This window comes from Phasianus colchicus, chromosome 1, assembly GCF_987193195.1.
Source record: "Phasianus colchicus chromosome 1, bPhaCol1.hap1.1, whole genome shotgun sequence".
In the NCBI taxonomy this organism is placed as follows: domain Eukaryota; kingdom Metazoa; phylum Chordata; class Aves; order Galliformes; family Phasianidae; genus Phasianus; species Phasianus colchicus.
In genome coordinates this window covers 113,703,985-113,728,621 of record NC_143436.1, presented here as the reverse complement: position 1 = coordinate 113,728,621, position 24,637 = coordinate 113,703,985, and the positions used below count along the sequence as shown (strand labels likewise).

Here is a 24,637-nt window from a genome sequence, read left to right as displayed (position 1 = left end):
GCTGGAAATGAGGGACTGGATGTTTCACCAGGCTCTGGTCTGGGTACTAGCCAGCAGCAATTGCAAGGGTTGAGCATAGCTTTTTTTCAGGCCAGCCAACAGATGTGTCAGGAGCCTACAGATCTAAAACTAACTAGTATTTTTGCTCTTTCCACTGTTCACCCATACTTTCATTCCCCCTTCCTTCCCTTTCAGTGTCAGCCTTGTGCAGCACTCAGGTCACCAGCTCCTGGGCCCTGACCCCCCAGCTCAAGTAATATCTGCTGTAGGCCGGAGCTGCAAGCAGCTCTTAGAGTGATGCCCTAGGGAAGCACTCAGCATGGGGATGGAGATAAAAGCCATGTGAAGTTCATGAGATCATTCTTCTCTGTGTCTGATCTGAGCGTAACAGAGAAAATAGGGACAAAAACTACGCTTGCACTTCTTCAGTTCCCACAGACACCAATGACTACTTACTTGATCATGTCTCTAAACTATTGCAGAAAAGAAAAAAGAAGACTCCACCAAAGAAAAACAGAAAAGCATCACAAGCTACTTCAGACAAGGACTAGCATATGCTTGAACTGCTAAAGTCCTCTCCTTATATCCCTATTTCTACGGTAATAGCTTGTAAATCTGATTCTGTATATTCTTTCTGTGAACAGTCTCTGCTTTCTGTAAACAGTCTTTTGTGGTTTTTCATGGCAAGATGTGAACACCTTTGAAGTTTTCAAACTGGTTTCAGGCATCTTTGCAGGGATCAATCTGAATCTGCTCTTCATCACGTCTTCCCCAAGTCATTATGTACATACTATTGGCCTCAACATTCTATCAGCCTCTACCTGTCTGGGAAAGGAGGGATATGAGGGGAGACTGCAAGGCTTAGATGGCAATAGACTAACCAAAGAACAGAGAAACTCTTCATGAGATTATCTTTTAATTCTTCATATAAGTTAAATTTTTTATGTAAGTTAAATTCATAAGTTAAATTCTTCTTAAGAATAAATTTAGAGGTGTACTCAGCATAGGTAGTAACAGAACAAAGTGCTGCAGCATGATGTGGAAGATTTGGTAAATATGCTGTCAAATGCTGTCCAGCTTAGTAATCATTTTTTTTTTTTTATTAGCAACTTCCTTCATTTGTTGAAGTAAGATTCTGTATCAAAACAGAGAGAGGAAAGACGGACAGTGCTAAAACACCTGATGCAGTTCTATAGGCAACAGAAGACTACACAGATTTTCTTGAAATTTCCCCTCTAGGTCTGTGTAATGCGTACTTCAGGGCATACCTACCCTGAGAAAGTGTGGGTAAGCATCTTTCACTCTCCTGTCTGCCCCTGCCCACCCAGAGAACAAGGCTGTGGCTCTGCACAGGCTCCCTTAGAGCAGTGCCAGCTGCAGCAGCTCCAGGTCTCCGTCTAACTTGTTTGGGACTAGTTACCTCTGCTCACGTTGGACTGACATGGGGTTTGCATAGTCACTTCAAACAGCTGATTTATTTTAGAGATTAGACTGAGCTGGGGGTGCAGAATGAGGTAGGGACTATCTAAACTGATAATGTCAGTGAAAGAAATGCTTGGATTAAGTGTACCAGCTTTGCCCTGTGTACTGCGTAAAGGCATGTATGGCAGGAAATGCACTCCAAACTAAGGGAAGTCACCGACTATGAAACAATATCCCACGGGCATTTCTCTGGGCAGCAGAGTTGACTTGTTTTTGTTTTTGTTTTTTTTTTTCCTGCTCTTACAAACAAAGTTATTTTAAGCTCAGATCAGCTCCTTCATTCACAGTACTGGCCAGCATCACTAGCAGCTACATTGGGACAGTCACGGGGACACCTTGAGGGCAGGAAAAAATGGCAAACTGGGAACTGCCTTCATTAGTACTGCTCTGTGTGAAAAATCTGAAGAACAAGCCTCCAAAATGTGAGGAAACAGAGAAGGCTCCCTAATCCAGTAGATCTGGGCTTGTTTTGAAGTTTGAGGAGTGGTACCACGTTAAAAAACGCTTTTAAATTTCATTCCGCCTGAGAATTGCTTTTGCATGCATTATTTAAAACTTCTCCATCAGTCAAAGATGTTTTCTGGCTGCTGCTGTAGGTAAATTTAGAGTTTGTAGTGAAGGCTTCATTAATACCATATCAACAGTTGCAGGTGCTTTTTCTTTTCATGGTATTGCTCTAAATGTGTAAGACTAACTTTTGTTGCCCAAAAATGTCCCTAGAAATTTGAGAAGTGATTATCAGCATTAAAAAATTACGCTATTAGAGACAGATATCTGATATTTCTGAGACAGATACACCACTGAGAGAAGACTGGTTCTTAGTCGTTTTGTTAAAAACAGTCCTGGTTTTGGCTGGAATAGAGTTAATTTTCTTCCTCTCTTCTGGTACAGTGCTGTGTTCTGAATTTGGGATGAGAAGAATGTCGATAGCACAGCGATGTATAAGTTGCTGCTGAGCAGGCTTCTGATGCTGCCCTGCCAGTGAGGAGCTGGGATATGGAAGAAGCCAGGAGGGAATGCAGCCAGGACAGCTGACCCAGACTGCCCAAAGGGATGTCCTGTACCAGGTGGTGTCATGCTGAACTACAGAACTGGGGGAGCTGATGGGGGGACTGACAGTATTCAGGGACTGGCTGGGTATCAGTTAATGGGTGGTAAGCAACTGCATTGTCTGTCACTCATTTTGTGTGTATTTGTATTATTTTCCCTTCATTTTCTGTCCTATTAAATTGTCTTTATCTCAACACACAAGCAGTATATTTTTTTTCCTGATTCTCTTCCCTATTCCACTAGGAAAGAGTGAGCCTGGATGCTGCTGAGCTGCCTGCAAAGTTAAACCATAACAATATTCAGTTTCTGTTTTGTTTTGGTTTTTTTTTTTTTAATTGCTCCACCAGTTTTCAAATGTCACTCTACCTGGCCAAAGTTGTTCAAAATCTTCTGAAGCAAAAAATGCACTGCAGCAGAATTTATATTAGATCAAATAAAGTCAGAAAAAGTATTCCACCTATTCTCTATTGAAGGATTCTCATTATCAGTCTCTCTCCCTTGTCTTCAAGACACTGCTGTGTTTGTGCACTTCAGGTTGGGGTTGCCTCGGGTCAAACACTTGTTCTGAACTCTGGGAAGAAGAAATAAAAGAAAAAGGAAAGGAGCATGTTCTACTGTGGATGTGGAGGGGGTAGTGATCATGTTCTTAAAGCATGTGGGATAAAAAGAGGACATTGCAGAGATCAGAGGAGTCTTGGCAAGATGAACGTAACATCCACAACATGGCAATGGACTGCCCAGTGAAACAGATAAACATGTTTTTACTCTCTAGCAATAAGAGAGATGGAAGTTCGTGGCAAAGCCAATAGTTCTAGTGGAAAAATCAATAGAAAACAATAGCACCTATCTGGAGCACCCTGTCCCATGTCTGACTAGGAAAAGGATGGGTGAGATACCTCATGTGTCCCATCATCCCAACAGAAGTGAAACATACATGATGATACACATACAGATAACAGATACTTCTGGCTGACAGAAGTAGAAGCTGATGTGGGATGGAGTGCAGAGAATATCTACATGTGACCTGTTGGTAAGTTTCAAAACAGATAAGAAAATTCATGTATGCAAACTCAGTGTCCATCAGCTTTGAGGAAGAATACTCTAAAATGCAGCTACAACTTTATAAGCTTTGCTCAATTTATATCCCAGACTGGTTGGTAATCATGGATACTACTTAACTAATGCATGGCAACTATCTCCTGAGTACTCAGAAAGTTATATCTCTAGCTGTTCTGAGGACAACAACATTGCCTTTGAGAATGAATAATAGAAAAGGTTCTGTAGGTGAGGATATGGCAAACCTAGAAGTCCTGCTGGGACTTAAAATTTGAGTGTCCAAGTACTCTGTCTGGAGCAGCTTTGTTTGAATCCATCAACAAAAACTCAAGTCAGTTTAACAGACACTGAACAGGATTTGTGAGGACTCCAGTGTTAGCTGAGTGCTTTACTCAGGTACTTGTTAGCTTCCTCTAGCAAATTGTCTGAGTCAGCTGCAGGAGAATAAAAAGTGAAACAGAAAATACATAGTCCTGTCTAATGAGGATTGTAAAACTTGAAGACAAAGGAAAAACTAACTTCCCCAAGCAATGGAAGCGCTTGCGTGCCTGCAGCACAAGACTCCAAGGTTGTAATTTGCTCTGCCTTGGGTAGACTACATCAAAACACACCTCCAGCACAACACAGCATGACACACACACACACAGGTCCCCCTGCTATCCCATCACTCCCTCACATTTTGTAAATGATGGAGGCATGTGGGTTCACTTGCTTTCCTGACTGGAAGGCCAAGATTGGAATTACTATGATGCTTCTAAAACTTGTACAGTAAACAAGAATTAGTTAATGGTATTTTCTAGGGCGTATGAATGATATCAAACAATACTGTTGTTTACAAAAGCTTTGCAAACATTGTATGGACGTGAGCATTACCAAATTGTTAAGAACTTAAAACTGCCTGTAAAGTTGTAAGAAAGAAAGAAAGAAAGAAAGAAAAAACAACAACCAAGACTTACTTACTTGAAATTTGCTTTAGAAAAACAAAACAAAACAAATTTGGGCCTAAGGCCAGTAGCAGATTTCTTTATAATGTAGTGGTCTTTTTTTTTTTTTTTCCATCTTTTTTTTTTTTAAACTGATCTCAGGCAGCCCTGTTGACCACACCTGCAAGCATTTAAATTATATAAATAGGTGCATCTGGAGACAAACATAGGCTTAAACCTTTAAGTCTGGAGCTGTAGCTGACCACGGAAACATTAGGGAAGACCTAAGCAGAAAAATGGTAATTGTTTTCTGTAAAGATAGTGTGTATTGTACAGTATTGGCTGTGGGTTTTTTTTTGTTTTTTTTTTTTATGAGGAGTACGCATGTTCTTTTAAGGGTTTGTTCACGGATGCTTAAGCCTTGTAGGGTTTAACTGGAACAGATGACTTAGACTTTAAAGCCCAAACTTCAGGAGCAACTATGTGGATGAACTTTGTAAGCAGGAAAAACTAAGTAAAGATAGATTACTTTTTTTAGTTTTCATGTGTGAATACTGCAAAAAGGTTTCATTTTGCTTTTAAATCCCACAGTGAAACTAGCTGAGATTTTTAGAACAGATATCTTCCTTCTACTTTTTTATTGTTGTTGAAAGAGGCAGGCTGCCAAAGATGAGAAAAATAGAGGAGTAATTGCTATGTTTGTATAAAGGACAAACAAATCTTATTTCCTTTGCCCTGTGACCTTATAGCCTGAGGTGTCCTGATAATGTAACACGCTTGTCAGTACTTTACTGACCCAAATTTAAGGGAACAGCTCGAGTGTTATTGTGTCACCAGGCTGTAATGTGATGGATAGAGTACTGGAGGTGTTTTTTCTTTTTAAGCAGTGAAAAGGAGTCTGGATGGTTATTATTTGACTGGTGTTTTACAGGCTAACAGTAGGCTTCTGCCTTGATGAGGGCAAGGTGGAGCCTTCTGAGGTTATAATGGGGTAACTTGATAAAAGTCACTGCATACTGATGACCTCAGCATATTACTGAATCTGACAGCTTAACAAGGCTTGTGAGGAAGAAAGGTGGTATCACAGTAACTAATGCTGACCCCCGACCTCAGCACGTTGGGGTGGGTAGCTCAGTTATGTGCTACCAGGCAGTCAGTGTGATTTAACACTGTACAGACCAGCAGGTGCAGCCACAAGTTGGTGTGTGGCACACCAAAGGGGTTTAGCGTTGGAGAGATATGAGGCCAGTTTACCTAGTGAAGCAGCCCCTCCCCCGCCGACTGTTGTCCCCCCTTCCCGGTCCAGGTGACACTCAAGCCGGGAAAACACCACAGCGTGCCATTACTGGATCCTTCCTCCTTCCCACGCCCCGCTCAGGCCCGGCAAGGCGGCCCTGCGGCGCCTCCATTAGGACCTGCGCCACTGCACAGGGGCAAGCGCACAAGATGGCGGCGGGCGCCGGCAGGGACGGCCACGTGACCTAGAATCCGACTCCTTCTAGAGACATCTCAGAGCGCGCGCAGCGGGCGCTCTCGCGAGCATGCCGAACAAAAGGAGGGGGTTAGAGGCAGGGGGGCGCCGCGATCTCGCGAGAACTAGCGGACGCCCCTCCAGGGTGAGCAAGACGTGGGGGAAGAGCGGGCCGTCAGCAAGAAACCTCGCGGTGTCGCCGCCGGAATCCCAGAGAGTCCGGCGGCCCCGGCGCGCGAAATCTCGCGACACCGCCGGAGCTCCCTTCGTCCAGATCTAAGCTATAGAGACGCACGCAGATCTCGCGATAACTCCCCCTCCTTTCGCCGCCGGCGCAGCGCGGTCGGTTTCTCTCGCAACAGCGCCGCGCAGGAGCAGGGAAAGGGGGGGGGCGGGGCGTAGCGTGCGCGCTGAGGTCAGCGCGCGCCGCCGGGCGGGCGGGGACTATATAAAGGCCGGGGCCGAGGCGGGGGGTGTTCAGTCAGGAAAGCGATTCGTGGTGAACGAGCGGCAGCGGCGGCGAGTTCCCGGCCCGGCGAATCTGAATTTCTTGAGGCGGAGCGGGACACCCCGAGACGATCTCTCGTTATGAGTCATGTGGCGGTGGAAAATGCCCTCAGTCTAGACCAGCAGGTGAGGGACGGGCCCCGGGAACGGGCCGGGAAGTGGGTGGGGGAGGGGCGCTCCGTTAATCGGGATGTTGGGGGGGGGGGGGGGGGTGGAGTAGGAGGAGAAGAAAGGCGGGGGGGCGGCGGCGTGCGTTGTGAGGGGCGCACGCGGGGCTGGCTGTGCGATCAGCGGCGGCTGCGTCGTGATTTTGTTTTATTGCTCTCTTTCCCCCTCCCCCTCCCCCCCCCCCGGTGTATTCTCGGGTGCCCCCCCTCCCCGCGCGGCGCGGGGGGTTTGTGGCGCGTTCGGTTGTTGCGCAGTTCCCGTCGTGCGGCCCTTTTTCCCCGCGGAGAGTCAGGGGGAAGGGGGGGTTGGGGGGGGGGGGACGGCCGGCCCGCCAACAGCACCATCACCACCAGCACCGGGCGGGAGGAGCTACATCCCCGCGTGCCCCTGCGGCCTCCTCCTGGCCACGCTCCGCTCCCGGCTTTTGTGTGCCGGGGAAGCGACGATGGTAACGCGGCGGGACCCCTGGCGGCGGCGGCGGGGAACGGCTGCGAGGAAAGGGGGAGGAGGGGGGTAGGGAGTAGGGAGGAGGCTGGCTCAATGGCGGCCATTGTGCGTGTGACGGAGCCGGGCGGGGGTGGGGGCGCTTTGTGCTGGCGCCCCCGCGGAGGGGGGGGTGGGGGCGGGGAAGGGGGGGCGCTCGCGGCCGCCTTTGTTCGGGCTGCGGCAGCGCGGCCCCGCGGCGGGCGCCTCGCCCGCTCCTCCCGGTGGGCCCCGGTGACGCAGTTGCGCTCAGAGCGGCGGCGCTGCGCGGGCGGCTCTCGACCCCGCGGTGTTGTTGTGCTTTTTTTTTTTTTTTTTCTTTTTCTCCTTACGTCTTCCATCCTCCCTTCCTCCCCCCCCCCCCCCTCCTGCGGGGCGGAGTCAGGCCCCTGCGTGGAGCTGGGGACGGATAGTTACCTAACCCTCAGGGAAGCGGGGGGGTGGGGAGGAGACCGCGGCTCTGTAGCGGGGCCTCGAGCGGGCACGGAACGGCAGAAATAGCCCTCGGAGCCTGGAGGGTTTCGGGCAGCCACGGCTCTGGGGCGAAGTAGGTCAGGGAGCCGGTTCCCTCCCCTTTCCCTCCCCCCTTTCCCCCCCCCTGGAGATATAGCACGTGACGGGTGCCGGCAGCCGGATTAGTTGGGCGGGCTGCGGCTGCTCCCTGCTGCGCCGAAAATCCCAGCCCGCAGTGCCGGCTGCACCGCCGCACTGAGATGGCGGCCCCGGCCCTGCGCCATCTCCCAGAGCTGCCGGGGTGTGCGCCGGCCATCCTCTCATCTGCCCGCTTCTTCCTCCTTATACCCACGGTTTGCTTCTTAATGAATACCCCAGGAAATATTTTTACCTCGTTTTGATGCTGGGATCAGATAAAGAGCAGAAGTAGCTTTTACAGAGAGTGATCCAAGGCACCCCATCGGAGCATTTATTTCAAGAATCCGAATAATAGCGTGCATAATAGAATCAGACAATCGTTGAAGAGGGGAAAGACCTTTAAGATTATCTAGTCCAACCATCAGACTGTCACCACTGTGCCGGACATCTTGAAGGATGATGTTTGATTTGGATTGACTCCAGTTGTGTTGGAAGATGTGCAGTGCAGTTGGCCTCGCATAAAATTCAGTTGTTTTCAAATGTATTTCAGCTCCGCTAATAAGTTCTGCATTGTGCCGTGTATGTAAACAACTACAGTAAGCTGCCGCTTTGTGTGCGTGGATTGCCTTCTGCTGACCTGAATGCGCTTAAACTGAAACACGCTTTGGTAGGCTGAAGGCTGCAAACAAAGCTTGCAGAAAGCAAACGAGAAGTTGTATTTGCCAGGAACAAGGGTGGGAGGAAATGGCCTATTGTCCTGGGAGCAGAAACTGCTTCTGACATGAAGATGCTGATGTCTTACTCATGTTAATGCAATCAAAAATTTAATTCTACAGATGAAGCAGTAGCAGTTGGGCACTTGAATGATTGTGATTGTATTAATGTTTCAGAAAGAACCCCGAAAAACCTGACCTCAGTCAAAATGCATTTCAGTGGACTGGGAGACCATTTTAGGTCCTGCTCAGCCCTTATTTAGTGCACTAAGCAAGTCAGCAGTACTTGATTTCGTGGGTATACAGTAGTTTTCAGGCCTTGCTGGCTTTTTGGTGGGTGTTTATTTGTGGCTTTGAGGACGTCCAAAGATGATACTTAGTTCTGCTGTTACTGTGGTATTGAACATTATAGTATTGGTTATTCTCCTTTACAGGAAACATAACAAAAATAAATTCCTTTGCAGCATTCACTTCTCAGAAATCTGCTCTTGATCTGCAGATGAGCTTTTTGCATCTTAGCTTAAATTCATGATGTAACACGTTGATATTTACTCAGCTATTTTATTCTTTCCAGTTTTCTGGTCTAGACTTGAATTCCTCAGACTCCCAGAGTGAAGGAACCGCTACAAGCAGTAAGTACATGCGAGTTCTTAAAGCGTGTAGGAAGTTTTTAAAACAGGGGAGGCTTTGGTACCTGCAAAAGTAATCTTTTCATCAAGATGTACAGACTTTGGGGAAATGCAAGGAGGTTACTAGTTACTTGCCTGCTTTAAAATTACATATTTCAGACAGGAACACTTAATTGCAGTGATTGTGTAACTTGAGTGTTTTGGTAGTGCTTTTAAGTACTGAATCAATTTGAGAGAATCCAGATTCCCAAATTTTCTGTGGCCTCTGGTCAAACAGCTGAGACCAGTAACTGTAGTAATAATTTGGTGACCTGGCTTACCAAAACATTCAGCTAGTGTTGCAGCGTCAGAGGTAAAAATTTTTAGTGGTTACCTGCTCTAACTGAGATTTGTTAGGTAGAAACAGCACTTATCTGGCATGCCAGACAGACTGCAGTATGTTAAGAGGAGAATCTTCAGGGAGATCCCATTTAGCACGTGCTTGCTGCATTCTGTTTTATGCTGCTTAACAATCCAGATGCTTCTGGATTGTAAATGAAGAATGCTATTCAGAGGCAATTGCATGTGGCTTCTGGTTAGATCTAAGCTGAACTGAGTGGGATGGTTGGGTCAAAGGGAAGGAAAAATAACTCACAGTAATACTGTGAGTACCAGTGTTGGAATAGCATAGTTGAAAAGGCTGTTATCTATAAAGTTATAAGCAGTATATAACATTATCTTTAACACTGTCTTTCTTTTGTTCTCCAGAAGGCAGATACATTCCTCCTCACTTAAGGAACAGGGAAGCTTCCAAACAGGGTATGTATGAGAAATAGAGGCAGTGTTTGTAACTGATTGTTTGAGGCGTTAAAGGTTTTTTGGCACTATTGTTAAAAGTGACTCTGCAGGCTACTCGACTCTTTGGCACAAAACACCAACTTTGCTGCCTATTTTCAGTGTGCTGCTGTTGGTTCCATCTCCAGGTGATGTTCTAAGCTTGAGTTTGGTGTTTGATAGGCAAAATGTCTTTGTTATCTTATCAAGCATGTAAGTGACAGAAGCAAGTTGAAGACTATTTATCTACCATTGTAATCATGAGTATAAAATACTAAACTTCTTTGGAAGCACCAATTTTTATTTTATTGACTGATTTGAAATTTAGAGTAACTAGTTACTATGAGCAAATAGCACAGTTTTGCATCATAAATGGATGCTCTACACACACATTAGTGTGGGAGGAACAAAACAATTACAGATGTTGCCTTATAATGGAAATCTGCAAAAGTGGTTGCAAAAAGCAAGATGGAATGCTGGAGTATGAAACATGAAATGCTTGAACAGTGTTTTTGTACAGAAGGACTGCACTGAAAAAATCAAACTTTTTACTTTTAGGATAAAAGACGATAAAGTGTTTCATGGGGTGCTTCAGTGAAATAATGACCTCTATTTTGGAGAAAGATTTCAGAGCTTTGTAGTTTGTATCAGATACAGTGATAATGTATTGTGTAGATAACAGTTGCTAGAGGAAATGTTCTTTTAAATAGACTTCAGATAAACTGAAGTGTTGTACTATGCTACAAATTGAAGAAGTCATAGAAACTTCTCATAGCTTGAATTTTAAACCTCGGACCTTTAAAACAATGGGACTTTGAAAGGTTGTCTTTATGGTGCAGGTCTCTCCCTTGAAGGAGCGGGTAGGAGAGTATTGAAATGCATGCTGATACCTTCTGAAGTTCTTTTGGAGCTGCTTAATTACTAAAACAAATATTCTGCCACTTGAAGAAACAGATTAGAAATGTGAAGATGGAAAAGGGAACTTTTAATATTGAACAGGCATTAAGTTGGCCTAAGGCACTAATTGATGTGAACAGGCTGTAACAAGCTGACTTAGGTGGGGAGAGAGCAGGGAAGCTTTGGAAGCACAGTTCTCTTGAAATTCTGAGTAACTTAAGTCTCAAATGTGAGCAGCCTTGGAGGAAATCTCATAGATCAACCCAGGAGGAACTTTGTTTGCAAGAAAGGAGAAACAAAAATTCTGGGGAACACTGGATACAGAGGTATTTTCATGTTGCCTTGAGCAACATGATATGTAAAAACATCCATATTAAGAGCTGCTCTCAAAAAAAAAAAACCTACTTTGAAACAGAGACCATCTTGTTTTGCTAGATATTTGAACTCTACAGTGTACAGAGTTCTCCTTTGAAGTAAGAGAAGCATGACTGTTGCCCTTTGTATCTGACTGACTTGAAGATCATAGGAGTATTCATGGTGTAACTGGATTTTTTCATTCATGCCATTCATTTGATAATGTAGGCACTAAAAGGTCACCTTGCAGAAAGGTAAAGAAGTTGAGAAGCTCAGCTTGAACAAGCAGTGTGGTAAATCTAGTTATTACAGGATATCAACTTCCATTGGTACCCTGTTGCTTAGAAACTTCCTTGAAACTGTTTAGAACTCTCTATCACTGGATTCCTCCTGACTCCTTGTGATGGGAAGTTTGTAATAGTGAAGTGGAGAAAACCAGTTCAGTGCTGGTGTATTGTAGCAAAGTGTGTATCATCTTTGCTATGAGGTGACAGTAGAGCTATTGCATGGCTTCAGGTCTGTAATGCAGTATTTAGTTGTATGCAACAAACACAAGTTAACTACTTAAAAAAAAAAAAAACTTTTCTGTATATTAGCTTTTGATTAAAAGTCCTTTGCAGCTTCTGAAAGGTGTTTGTACGTGTTAGCAAGCAACAGGCAGAGCAGTGTTTGAATAGCAGCACTATTTGACCATATAAGGAAAGTCTTGAGTGCAGCCTTAGAAGTGTTCAGCTGTATTTTGATGTCCCAGTAGAATTCACACAAGCCATGCCCTTAACTTTCATGAAAGCTTTAAAGTAATGCTGCATTCAGATGGAAGAGGAATTGTTAGTTTATTCTGTGTGCTGTTCCCTTAAGATGTGTTTTTGGAACAGCTGGTATGTAGTTTCTAGCTTGGGGTTCTCAGTTTCCTCTGTAGCTGATTATGGTGCGGTAATACAGAGAGGCTATTAATGTTGCACAATATACTCATGACTATGTAAGAAATTGCTTAAGGCAGTGGACTCAGTGATTTAAACATAACAGTTTTTTCTTTTATGCGAAGAGCTGAGTGTCCTCTGGATTTAAAGAGGTATTGGCTGGGGAAGAAGGCTAAAAGGTCTAGAGTATTTCTGTTCCAAAATCTTATGGTGCATTTTTCTGTTAGGTAAGTTTCAGCATAACTTCCATAGACCTGAGGATGTGTCCATTTGAGGTTGTGACACTGATAGTGCCAGCTTTGTTTCTGAGAGCAGGACAACACAGAGCTGCAGGAGATAATGCGTTCAAAATTATTTAGGTTAATTAGTGGCAATTCTGCTTTTCAGCAGTTCAAGGTACTGTACATAGAGCTCAGAGTTTTTCTTGATAATACTGATATGTTCTGTCAGATGGCATTCTTGTTGAACATTCTTAAAGCTACGCTTAGGTATTTGAAGTCTGAGTTAATCTATAGTAGATCAAATGAAAAAATGTTAGAACTTCTTTCCTTTCAAAAAACTAATGATTGCTTATTTGCATGACAACTTCTCAAGTGATGTAACCGTGATTGCTGTTAAAACAGTGTGACCTAAAATGAAAAGCAGTAGTTGCTACGTTGGTGCAGAAGCTGCAGAACTTCATTAGATGTTATCATCTCCTTGGGAGAAATGTGTTGGATAGAATCTCCACAGATTTTTTTTCTGTAGTAATTTTGCTGTCACAGTTGTTTCTGTTGTGTGTGTTGTACAAGTCTTCATTGTTTTTGTGCTGCAGAATTTGCAAAAGGTTTTTTTACTGGTAGGATTACTTATTCTTTCTAAGTTCAGTATTTAAGACTCTGGTTGGATCTTATTTTTAAACTTTGGAAAGTTAAGCTTCTAGATCTATATTCTAGACATAAATTTTTTTGTTTTGTACCAGTGCTTCTGTTCATTTTCTGTCCCCTGAGTAAACACCACCAGAGGCCTGGTAAATTCACAAAAATGAAACATGCTGTGAAGAACTTGTGTTGAAGCTGTGGAGAAAATTAGGGTTGTCTTCTGGATGTTTTCTGAATTTTTTTTATTCTGATATAGTAGAGTTCCCTGCTTTCTGTTACTTAAACTATTGTCATCCCAAAAGCAGTCATTAATGTAATGGATTCAATTTGTATCTATTTAGTATAAATAAGACATCTAACTTTGTGTAGCCTCAGGCAATTCAGAATCCTCCAGCCATATTGGATTTCTCAGTTTGAAGTTACTCAAATGCACCGTGACCTCTGTTGCCTTTATGACCCTCTTTCCGGAGGAAGACAAATACTAGTAGTGATGTATGTGCATTGTTTTAAATGTACTGTTTCTGCATTCACGGAGGTGCTTCAGCAAGTTTGATTGGCAATGAGAAATATGTGGTGCCTGTTTGAGCAAGCCTTGTCTGTTTGTTTTTAAAGACTGCCAGTATTGAAATGATGTAGATCTTCCAGTGTAGACTTATTGGACAGACACTTTTCTTACAAAAGCCTGGACTGTGTAATGCATGGCTCAAAATACTGTCTCTCTACTAGGTTTTGATAGCGGTGGCTGGAGTTCTAGCAGAGACAAGGATGCATACAGCAGCTTTGGTGCACGGTCCGACCGTGGAGCAAAATCAAGCTTCTTTGACCGTGGAAATGGATCAAGAGGAGGAAGGCAAGTGCTTATTTGTATAGGTGTTGAATTTCAAGTCTGTTGCAGTTCTAGTGGCACATACATAATGTTGCTGTTTAAAATGGAGTTCTAGGTGTGGAGATTCCCTCTCCCATCTTCCTACTTCATAGCTGTAGGAATTAAATGATGGGAATCTTGCATGTTGTAGAAGATGTGCCTTATAGCCCATCACCAGCCACTCCTGAAATTGTCATGACTTCCTGACTTTCCGTGTCATCAATGAAGTTTTAGATGGGTGGCCACTACTACCAGAAATTCATTAAGAGCTGTTAGGAGCACATAAAATACATCAGAACTGACTTTTTTTTCCATTTTTTTTGTTGAAAAAGTGTAGTTAATAAACCTGGGTGAGACTCTTGCAGGTTCTCTACCTTACTTGATCAGTCTTACACACATCATGCGTTGTATGCACAAGTGTGGTGAGTGACCTTTGTCAACTAGTAAGGCTGACGGTGGTAGTCCTGTATCCAGACTTTTCTCAAACATGATTTACCAGGCCAAAATCTAAACAGTTGAGGTAAGGACTTTTTCCACCTTCTTTCTAAGTCAGTAACACAGGTGAGCTCACTCTTGATAAAGTTGGGAATGTGACGTGTTCATTGAGAGATCTAGTTTTATAATGTGGTGGGGAGGAGTAGGGGAACAAATTCAAGTTCTTTGGGGAACTGTTTTGGGCTTGGAAGATGAATATAACATGAGGCACTGTGAAAGGGGGGAGTACCAAATAGCATCTCACAAGAGATTCATTTGAAGTTTCCTATGAAAACAACAAAAAAACAGGACTGAGAAACTTAAGTGGGGAAAAAAAGCAGCTGCAGTTCACGTTGTGCTTAAAATACTGAGTGTTCATTTTAAGTTTCAATGTATTAAGTTAAAACTAAGCTACTAAGCTAGTAATAGGAACAAACTTTTCCTGTCTGTAATATATAAGACTAGGTAACATTATTCTAAATAGGGCTAAAATCATCTTACTTAATAGGTCAGTTTCAATATCTCATTGTCCTATGGTTGCGTATCTAACATACAGACCATATTCAGCTAGATGATAACAGCTTTGGTATTTTGTTCCTGTGGTGGTGGCCTAACACTGGTGCTGTATTTAGGTATGAAGAGCGAGGAAGAGGTAGCGACTATGATAGGAGTGGCTTCGGTAGATTTGACCGTGGTGGAAATAGCCGTTGGTGTGACAAGTCTGATGAAGATGACTGGTCAAAGCCTCTTCCCCCAAGTGAACGCCTGGAACAGTAAGTAATAGATCTAGACAATGCAAGTGATAGTGCTAATTGATTCATCTAATAAATACATTTTTATTTCTACTTTCAGAGAGCTCTTTTCAGGAAGCAATACTGGCATTAACTTTGAGAAATATGATGATATTCCTGTTGAAGCAACAGGCAGCAATTGTCCTCCACATATTGAAAGTGTAAGTTTTTTTTCCAATCTGATTTGTCTAATTTTGACAGTTTTGCATGTGAAACTTTGATTTTTGCTGTGTTACATTTAGGGAGCAAAGAAAGCACTGTTTTGCTTTCCTATGGCAAAGATGTGGTTTTTTTTAGCAGGGGACCTATATATAATGAACTGAGACATAGGAGAGGTTGTATAAAGTTAATGCCTCTGGCTTAACTATATGATGTATCTTTAAATAGTAAATATGTAAGTAAGTAGTGGAAGTACTTGGAGGTGCTAGTTTGCAGCAGCTGTTTAAACATTGCCTCTAAGTGAGGTGTTAAGCATGTATGGCTAATGTAATTTGCATTTGGGGCTTAGTTGGCGTTTTAAGAATGACTTGTGTGGCTGGACTGAGTTGGTACCATGTTCCCAGTTAACTGATTCTTTAGTATCTGACCTTTATAAGCAACTTCTGTAGGAAGAAATAAAACAAAAAGTATTTTATGAAAAAACCTGCTTGGACTGAGTGGCTTGTTCAAAAACCTGCTTGGACTGAGTGGCTTGTTCAGGGAGAGACAAAGGGTAAGAATCTCAGATTTAATCTTTTAAAATATTTTGCAGTTCAGTGATGTTGATATGGGAGAAATTATTATGGGAAACATTGAGCTCACACGTTACACTCGTCCTACTCCAGTCCAGAAACATGCAATACCTATTATTAAAGAAAAGAGAGACTTGATGGCCTGTGCTCAGACAGGTAAGTTTGTAACTATTGCTTATTACTCAGTCTCTGTCAATGAGAATAGATTCTTGCATTCTTGAAGCTGTGGGCAAGGTTTCCTTAAGGCAGTAAACCTATTGTTTGGAATGTATAGGAATAACTGTTGGAAATAATGAGCTTGGTCTTGCCATTGTTTTGCATGTACCTTGTCAGGCACGCGTGTTACTGTGTCCTTAGAGAGCTGTTAATGCCCTAATTCACTTCAGCAGTGCTCATTAATAGATAGTCTTGTGTCAACAACTTTTCTGGCTGAGAAATACACTCAGATGGCTTGTGCAGTGTCTGTATACCTAGCAGAGATGATGCTAGGAATGTTTATGGTACAGGACTATGTCCAGTAGATAACAGTATGATAGCTTTAAAAATAACTAATAATACTAAATTGTATCTATTAGGGTCTGGGAAAACTGCTGCGTTTCTTCTACCAATATTGAGCCAGATCTATGCAGATGGACCTGGTGATGCCTTGAGAGCTATGAAGGCAAGTATTTTATTACCTAGTCCTGAAGAAGCTGAGTCCAATATATGCGTTTGCTTCATATACTGATGTCTGCTACTGGATGCAGTAGTTGAGCTATCATCATTATTTTGGGTAGATGAAGGGAGTTTCTCACCTTTCTGAAGCCTTTTCTTGAGCATGGAGCGACTTGTTACTTTTTCCTCCTCGGAAGGGGAGGAACAATTTTTTTGAAGGACCTTTATGAGTAGCTCCTTGCTACTGAAAAAATTGTTTGGTGAACATGACATGTTTACATTGTAGGTTTTAAGATAAGGCAGTACATGTCTTGTTTTCCATGGGCAGGCTTACTCTTAGTTGTAGGTGTTGATACAGGTTTTAGAGGACAAGCTTGTGCTGCAGTTACACTGTTAACATATTAACCAAAAGTTTAATGTTAGGCACTGCAGCAGGGCAGTCAGATGCAGTATGTAAAACAAGCTGATGCTCAACTGTTTGCTTTCTTGTGAAGAGAAGCTCAGTGACAACAGGCAGTATTTTAATTTGCCCTGTATCTGGGATTTTTTTTCCTGTTCCAGGAGAATGGAAGGTATGGACGCCGTAAGCAATATCCAATCTCACTGGTCTTGGCTCCAACTAGAGAACTGGCTGTGCAGATCTATGAGGAGGCCAGGAAGGTATGTCTAGGAGTTCATTAGAATAGGATAGCTCATGTATAGTTCTTCTTAGCACTGACTTACTTGTTTTGTAGTTTGCATACCGTTCCAGAGTTCGTCCCTGTGTTGTGTATGGTGGTGCAGACATTGGGCAACAAATACGTGACTTAGAACGTGGATGTCACTTGCTTGTAGCAACTCCAGGTCGACTGGTTGATATGATGGAGAGGGGAAAGATTGGACTGGATTTTTGCAAGTAAGTGAAGTGATTCTGTCCATCACCTAATGAGTTGCTGACATGAAACTGAATTCCTTTTGAGATGATAACTTCTGAGATCTAGCATTCAAACTGTAAATGTCTGATTGAGAAATGTAGTCCAATGTGTGTAGTGAGTTGCACCTCTAAAACCATCTGAAAAAAACCTCTTTTTATTACTTCAGATACCTAGTGCTTGATGAAGCTGATAGAATGCTTGACATGGGTTTTGAACCTCAGATTAGACGAATTGTTGAACAAGATACAATGCCGCCGAAGGGGGTTCGTCATACCATGATGTTCAGTGCTACTTTCCCCAAGGAAATCCAGGTACTACATGGAAGTTCAAATGCTTTAACGCTTAGTCTGATCCTACCTCTGAAAGGAGGAAAAATGCTGATCTTTTGCCTTTCCTTCTTTAGATGCTTGCTCGTGACTTCCTTGATGAATATATCTTCCTGGCTGTTGGCAGAGTAGGTTCTACATCTGAGAATATCACACAGAAAGTAGTCTGGGTGGAAGAGTTGGACAAACGATCATTTCTGCTTGACTTGCTAAATGCCACAGGTAAATTATTAATTTTAGATAAGTGAGTAATGCCATTTAAGATGAGGCAAATCTGACAGCTCAAAATAATGAGAGCTTGGGTTGAGTAGGTAGGTGGAGGAAAGTAGTACCTCTTATATTTCTTCAGCATGCAGTGAATGTCTTGCATTGGCTGAATAGTGGTTTAATGTTGATGAAAACTCTTCCAGTAATAGAAAATAAGAAAGCAGGTCTTCAGTTTAGAGTAATTGGAAGCAGAGAGGTAAAGCTGCCTTTCTCCAGACTGTGATATATTCATCTGTAAAGCTTTTCTCTTGTAAGCTTGTGGTTCATCTATTCTTAGGCAAGGATTCTTTGACTCTGGTGTTTGTGGAAACTAAAAAGGGAGCAGATGCTCTTGAGGACTTCCTCTACCACGAAGGATATGCCTGTACAAGTATACATGGAGATCGTTCTCAGAGAGACCGAGAGGAAGCACTCCATCAGTTCCGTTCGGGCAAGAGCCCAATTCTTGTAGCCACAGCTGTAAGTTCAGTTTTTGAAGTTTGAGTTAGTAGGCATATTATCTCATTGAACTCAGTTCAGGGATTGTTTTTTGCTCTTTTAACTACTAGGTAGCAGCAAGAGGACTGGATATATCAAATGTAAAGCACGTCATAAACTTTGACTTGCCAAGTGACATTGAAGAATATGTGCACCGTATTGGTCGTACAGGCCGTGTAGGAAACCTTGGTAAGTACAGACATGTAGTACCTGACTTTTTTGGGGGGTGTAGTGGTATTGGATAAATAGCAACTTGAAGCTATGCGGAACTTGAAAGGAGCCCTCATGCTTTTTGTGCCCAGACAGCATTGCTAGGAAACTGCAGTATGGAGTGCAGCTTTTTTTCATTGGAATTCTGGAGGTGTTTTGCTGTTACTTACAACTGGAAAAATAAGTGAAGAGTACTTAATAGCTAAAGCTGTATACTAGCAGTCTGTTTTTAGCTTGGTTCCGGAGAGTTCTATTTTCGCTCCTGCAGATTTCTGAGTTTCAAAAATCCCTTCAAAAGGGAATATAAAGATGTAGAATACTTAGAATAGGCTTCAAGTAAGCTTCTCCTAACTTTCTGCTTTGTAAGAATATTTCTAGGGGATCACATGCCTTCCTGAGGAAGGATGGGCTGTGAATGGTCTCTGAGCAGCTTTCTTCCAGTACTTTCTTCTACTTACATAACTACATGAGGTCTCAGCATATTTAGAATTCTGGTTTTCTTCACCTGTATTACTATTAGAATGCAGACAAAGTAAGTGCCACTGAAAACTAATGCTTGTGAAGACAGGTGGCATTAAGTAGAGTATTTTGATGATACTTTCTGTCAAATCATGCAGTGCTTCCACAGTATATAATCTTTAACTGTGGTCTAGCCAGTGTAGAAAGAAACCAGTTCTTTCAGACAGCGTTTTTTTTGCTATTAAATGAAGACTTGATACCATAGGTAAGATAGATATCTGTCTTCAGTGTCTGTCAGTAAATAGGAGATTTGTGTGAGTGGCTGTGGTGGAAAAATGAACAGTTTCTGTTCAGATAATTCTAATACTCTTCATTAGTTGAGTTTGAGAATGTGGTGTGTTTGTCACAACAAGTGGAATATGGAATGGGATTAAATGATGTAGTGTATCTACTTCATGTGGGGCTAAAATTTAATGTGTACCTCAGGTCTCGCCACCTCATTCTTCAATGAGAGAAATATAAACATCACCAAGGATTTACTTGATCTTCTTGTTGAGGCTAAGCAAGAAGTTCCATCTTGGCTGGAAAACATGGCTTACGAACAGCATCACAAAGGAGGTGGCAGCCGTGGGCGATCTAAGAGGTAATGTTGAGAGTTTTGGCTAAAGGTGGATTTTAATGACTTGTGAGGGGCAGTTCTATCTAAAAGCAGTTAATTTTTGAGGAGTACAAGCCAGTGCTTGCTGGTGTCCTCTTCATCCAGAGGTTACAGCTTAATGCCTGTTCTGTACAGTAATATTTTCCTTTTAAGCTAACAACTAGATACTGCTAACAGCTGCCAGCAGAAATAGCTCTACAACTCATTGAAAGCATCTAAACATTTGAGAGAAATTCTTAATGGTGTGAGCCACAGTTGTTCTTGAGCACCTATTGAGAGGCTAGGGAGATGGTAATGCTTGTTTATTAACATTAAAAAAAAAGTATAAGGTAATGTGCAGATGTGACACTTGTGAAATAGTTTTGCTACAGGAAGCTGAAAAGTGTCCTATAAATTGGAGCAAACTGTGCTAGTGGCTTTAAAATAATAAGGACAGGGAACCATCACATTTTCTTTCAGTTTAGCCAGTGTGACTAGACCTTGTTGAATTTTAGTTGTTTTTCATCAGAAACGTGCTTAGAAGGTGGTTGTTCTGTTCTACAATGAAAAAAATGGGCTTAAATGAATCACTGAAACTATCACTTAAAAACCCTATGGAACAGAGGTTGTACTGAATTAAATCTTATTAGGTCCTGATAAAGTAATTTGTAGTGTAACGTGACGAGTTGAACACACACAGTAAATCTTCCTTTGCTACATTGGAAGTCCTTCCTAGATAGCAGTGGGGTATTCGTTAAAAAGAACACGGGAATCATCATTTGCACTGATTGTTGGGCAACTGTAACCCGAGTTGAAGAAACCTTGTGTTTGAGCTTACAGTACTTAAAATATCACTGACTAAAGCATTTTTATTTCTTTCTTAAGCAGTAGGTTTAGTGGAGGATTTGGTGCCAGAGACTACCGAACAAGTAGTGGTGCTGGCAGCAGCAGCTTTAACAGCAGTCGATCAACCAGCAGCCGTAGTGGAGGAAGTGGCAGCAGAGGATTTGGAGGTAAGAAAAAGAGGGCAGGTGTGACTGGCAGCTACAAAATACAATACTTTAGAATACTTGATATGCTAGTACTTCTGGAAGTTATGCAGGTAATATTATTGCAGTAAATATTAGAGGTCATCTGGTATGTTGTATGTGAAGTTCAGCATCCTTATTGGGTCTGTATTAGCACACAGTATATGTATCTTTGTTTGTTTGCAACCTGTATGTTTGGTTTTGTTTACATGTAGCAAAGCTTCTGGGGTGGGTTTCTTTAATGGACAGTAGATGTCTTGTTTGTGCCCTGGGCTGTTTTCTGTTGTGAGGGTGCAAGTTACCTTTAGCAGGTTAATTAAGCATCACTTTCTCTTGCCTTTCATAGGTGGTGGTTATGGAGGCTTCTACAACAGTGATGGATATGGAGGAAACTATAACTCCCAGGGGGTTGACTGGTGGGGCAACTGAATCTGCTTGCAGCAGATAACCTACCAAACAAGCTAATATGGAAACCACATGTAACTTAGCCAGACTATACCTTGTGTAGCTTCAAGAACTCGCAGTACATTACCAGCTGTGATTCTCCACTGAAATTTTTTTTAAGGGAGCTCAAGGTCACAAGATGGAAACAAAGGAACAAGTAGCCCTATCTTGAAGGTGGTTTTGAAGACTCTATTGCTGTAGTCAGGATTAACTCCCCTCCCACCCATCCCCACCCAAAAACTGCATTTATAATTTTGTGACTGAGGATCATTTGTTTGTTAATGTACTGTGCCTTTAACTTTAGACAACTTTTATTTTGATGTCCTGTTGGCTCAGTAATGCTCAAGATATCAATTGTTTAGACAAAATAAAAATTACTGAACTTGGGCTAAAATCAAACCTTGGCACACAGGTGTGATACAACTTAAACAGGAATCACTGATTCATCCATAATATTACAAAGAAAAACTTATGCGGTAGCCTGCATTAGGGCTTTTGGTATCTGCAGATTTGAAAAATAAAAACATCTTGAAGCATATCAATGCAATTAGTTTCTAATGTGGCAAAACTGTACTAAGTTAAAGTTCTGATTTGCTCACTCTATCCTGGATAGGTACTTAGAACCTGATAGCCTTTAATAAGCCATTCCAGTCATGATGAGATGATGTATGGATACATGCATACATTAAAAGCACTGTTTTTGAAGTTAATGCAAGTAAATACAGCAATTCCTTTTTCAATATTTAGGCAGATCATTAATGTGAGCTAGCCAAACGTGGGCAGAATATTACAGGGAACGTTTAAAGGTCTGATAACTTGAAATAGTTTTTAGGAGAATTCATCTATTTAGACTTTTTAAAAATGCCTGCCATATGAAATTGAAATGGTAGAATGGCTGACCATGGCAGTGATTGGTCCTGCTTAAGGGCCTGACTGAATTTTTGGTCTAATAACGCATGCTAGTGTTGATGTTTTTTGGTCAAGAGGGTATGAACAGGAAGAATTATGCAGCAGGCTTTATTTTAATGCAGATTCACATTACTCTGTTCAAGCTGCGTGGAGATGTTAAACTGGCTTACTGTAGACTTTGTAAAATGGCTCCAGAAGAGTAACAAACAAACCTGAGATCACAGAGGTTGGAAATGTACATAAACTGCACAAGGTTTCAATTCTGCTATTGAAGTGCAGTTTTAGTCAGTTTTAGTTGCATAGGTTTCCATTGTATTTATAGTCTGTTTATGCTAAATCTGGCCAAAGATAAGTATTGTCCACCAGAAAAATGCCTAAGCCACTTGGAATTTCTGTGCTAACTTTGTGGCCAGAGCAGTTGACAACTCTAATCTACAGTGGCATAGGAAAAAGGCAAAAATCTCCTAAAGTGCAATAGATTTTTTCAAGTGTATTGTGCCTTGTTCTAAAACTTTTATTAAGTAGGTGCACTTGACAGTATTGAGGTCATTTGTTATGGTGCTATTTCAAGTCTAGGTTTAGGCCCTTGTACATTTTGCCCATAACTTTTTACAAAATACTTCTTTTATTGCACATTCAGAGAATTTTATATATGTCTTGTGTGCGTGTCTTTAACTTCCAATCTTATTTTGTCTCTTGGAGATTGAACGCAGCTTGTTTAAGGAGAAGGAAATAGATTCTAAAACTTATTTGGGACCATGGGAATGATAGCTGGGAAGAAAACTATTTGCACACGACAGATTTCTAGATACTTTTTGCTGCTAGTTTTGTGTAATATTTATTGAACATTTTTGACAAATATTTATTTTTGTAAGCCTAAAAGTGATTCTTTGAAAGTTTAAAGAAACTTGACCAAAAGACAGTACAAAAACACTGGCACTTGAATGTTGAATGTCACCGTATGCGTGAAATTATATATTTCGGGGTAGTGTGAGCTTTTAATGTTTAAGTCATATTAAACTCTTAAGTCAAATTAAGCAGACCCGGCATTGGCAGTATAGCCATAACTTTCTGATAGTAAAACAAAAATTGGCAACTTAAAATTAAACATGCCAAGGTTTTGATACACTTGTCTTAAGATATTAATGAAACACTTCTAAACACTGATGTGAAGTGTCCAGATTCTCAGATGTTTGTTGCGTGAGTTTTGTTTAGTTGTGTGTTTTTTTTTTCAGTGAATGTCTGGCACATTGCAATCCTCAAACATGTGGTTATCTTTGTTGTATTGGCGTAATCAGTGACTTGTGCATTTTAGCAAGTTTTATCAGCCAGCAATACTTTCAGTTCAGTTACAAGGATTCAAAACAATATGCAAGAATGGATTTAAACTTGCTGAATGTGAAAATTGAATTTCAAGTCACTGTAGGTTTAGAATTGCTTATTGTATTAGTTTAGATGCTAGCACTGCATGTGCTGTGCATATTCTTGATTTTATTAAAATAAAAAAGTTGAACTGCATAGTCTATTCATTTGTGAAGCGTCACTCTTCTGGTTTATGAGATGTAGCTTGAGCTGTCTCATCCACATGCAAATCTGGAAGCAGGTGAATATAGTGTGGTACACATCAGCGTGCTTATCAAATGGAAGCTGGACCCAGGGTTACTGCTTTGGTTGCAAGTGTAGAATTACCTGTGCCTAGCAGTGTTGGGTACTTGTTCAAGTCTTCCAAAGAAGTTGAAGTGGGTGCAGGACAGATCAGATTTCCTTTCCCTTCCTTTAGGGTAACAAGTACAACTGTAATGAATGAAATTTGATTGAAGTTTATGCACAGACTTCAGTTCTTCAGCTGTAGGTATTCAGACCTCATCTAGTGGTTGTGCTGCATCTTAGTGGAGATATCAGTGGGTGACACCCTTTACAAGCTAGTAGCTTGGTAGCCTTGTTGAGAGTGCAGTTGCATAGGAAAGCTGCAATATGTACTGGGTCGCAGTTGGAGGGTGGTAATTTGTCCATCTTCCCTCCAGAAAGAGTCAGTGCCTTCATAAGGTAGTAGAACCAGATCTGTGCTCATTGCCTTAGCTTTAGAAAATGGGATTATGAGCTATGAATAGGCTAGAGTGAGCTTGTGTGCTGGGATAACCATGGATATAACCACCTGATAACCATGGGGTGGCAGTGAAAGGAATAGATTCACATGTTCAAGTCCATATTCATCTCTTGTAGAAACAATTCTAAATGCTGTACTGAAATGACCTCTTTCTCAGCAGGAATCCACTTAAAGAGAGAGCGGAAGTAAATCTACAGATCCACGGTATGGGTTGAGGACTGGTCCCTCTATTAGTAAAGGTGTGATGTGTACCTGTAGTCCTGTATCCATAGATGCCCATCTGCAAGTCTTCCTTGCCTTGTGAAACACAGCTTAGTAGACCATGTGTGCTTTGAAGTATTGAAGTACCATGGAGGAGACAGCTGTGTTTACCTGCATTGCTTGCTTGTGGCTCACTGTTTTGAACACACTGAGTGTGGACCACACT

At 42.0% G+C, this 24,637-nt stretch overlaps 1 protein-coding gene across 2 annotated transcripts; it reads left to right on the top strand.

Moving 5' to 3' along the window:
- The first annotated feature begins 6,445 nt into the window (after positions 1 to 6,445).
- DDX3X (DEAD-box helicase 3 X-linked) lies at positions 6,446 to 23,621 on the top strand. 2 transcript variants are annotated; one of them, XM_031594586.2, is made up of 17 exons: positions 6,446 to 6,615; positions 9,019 to 9,076; positions 9,821 to 9,871; positions 13,644 to 13,767; positions 14,889 to 15,029; positions 15,109 to 15,208; positions 15,799 to 15,934; positions 16,354 to 16,439; positions 16,994 to 17,092; positions 17,167 to 17,327; positions 17,513 to 17,657; positions 17,750 to 17,894; positions 18,217 to 18,398; positions 18,488 to 18,605; positions 19,572 to 19,728; positions 20,608 to 20,735; positions 21,097 to 23,621. In XM_031594586.2, the coding sequence occupies exons 1-17, from the start codon at positions 6,571 to 6,573 to the stop codon at positions 21,177 to 21,179; spliced, it is 1,959 nt and encodes a 652-aa protein (XP_031450446.1). In that variant the 5' UTR covers positions 6,446 to 6,570; the 3' UTR covers positions 21,180 to 23,621. The 2 variants fall into 2 exon arrangements, with proteins under 2 accessions (XP_031450446.1, XP_031450447.1); XM_031594587.2 differs by having other exon boundaries at positions 6,447 to 6,615; positions 20,611 to 20,735.
- The last annotated feature ends 1,016 nt before the right edge of the window (positions 23,622 to 24,637 follow it).

What these genes read in the sequence shown, in the direction of transcription:
- DDX3X (XM_031594586.2), top strand. Translation starts at nt 6,571, where the DNA reads ATGAGTCATGTGGCGGTGGAAAATGCCCTCAGTCTAGACCAGCAG. An exon ending in TGAAGGAACCGCTACAAGCA is followed by an intron (nt 9,077 to 9,820) that starts GTAAGTACATGC and finishes TTTGTTCTCCAG; the next exon opens with AAGGCAGATACATTCCTCCT. An exon ending in GTCCTCCACATATTGAAAGT is followed by an intron (nt 15,209 to 15,798) that starts GTAAGTTTTTTT and finishes AATATTTTGCAG; the next exon opens with TTCAGTGATGTTGATATGGG.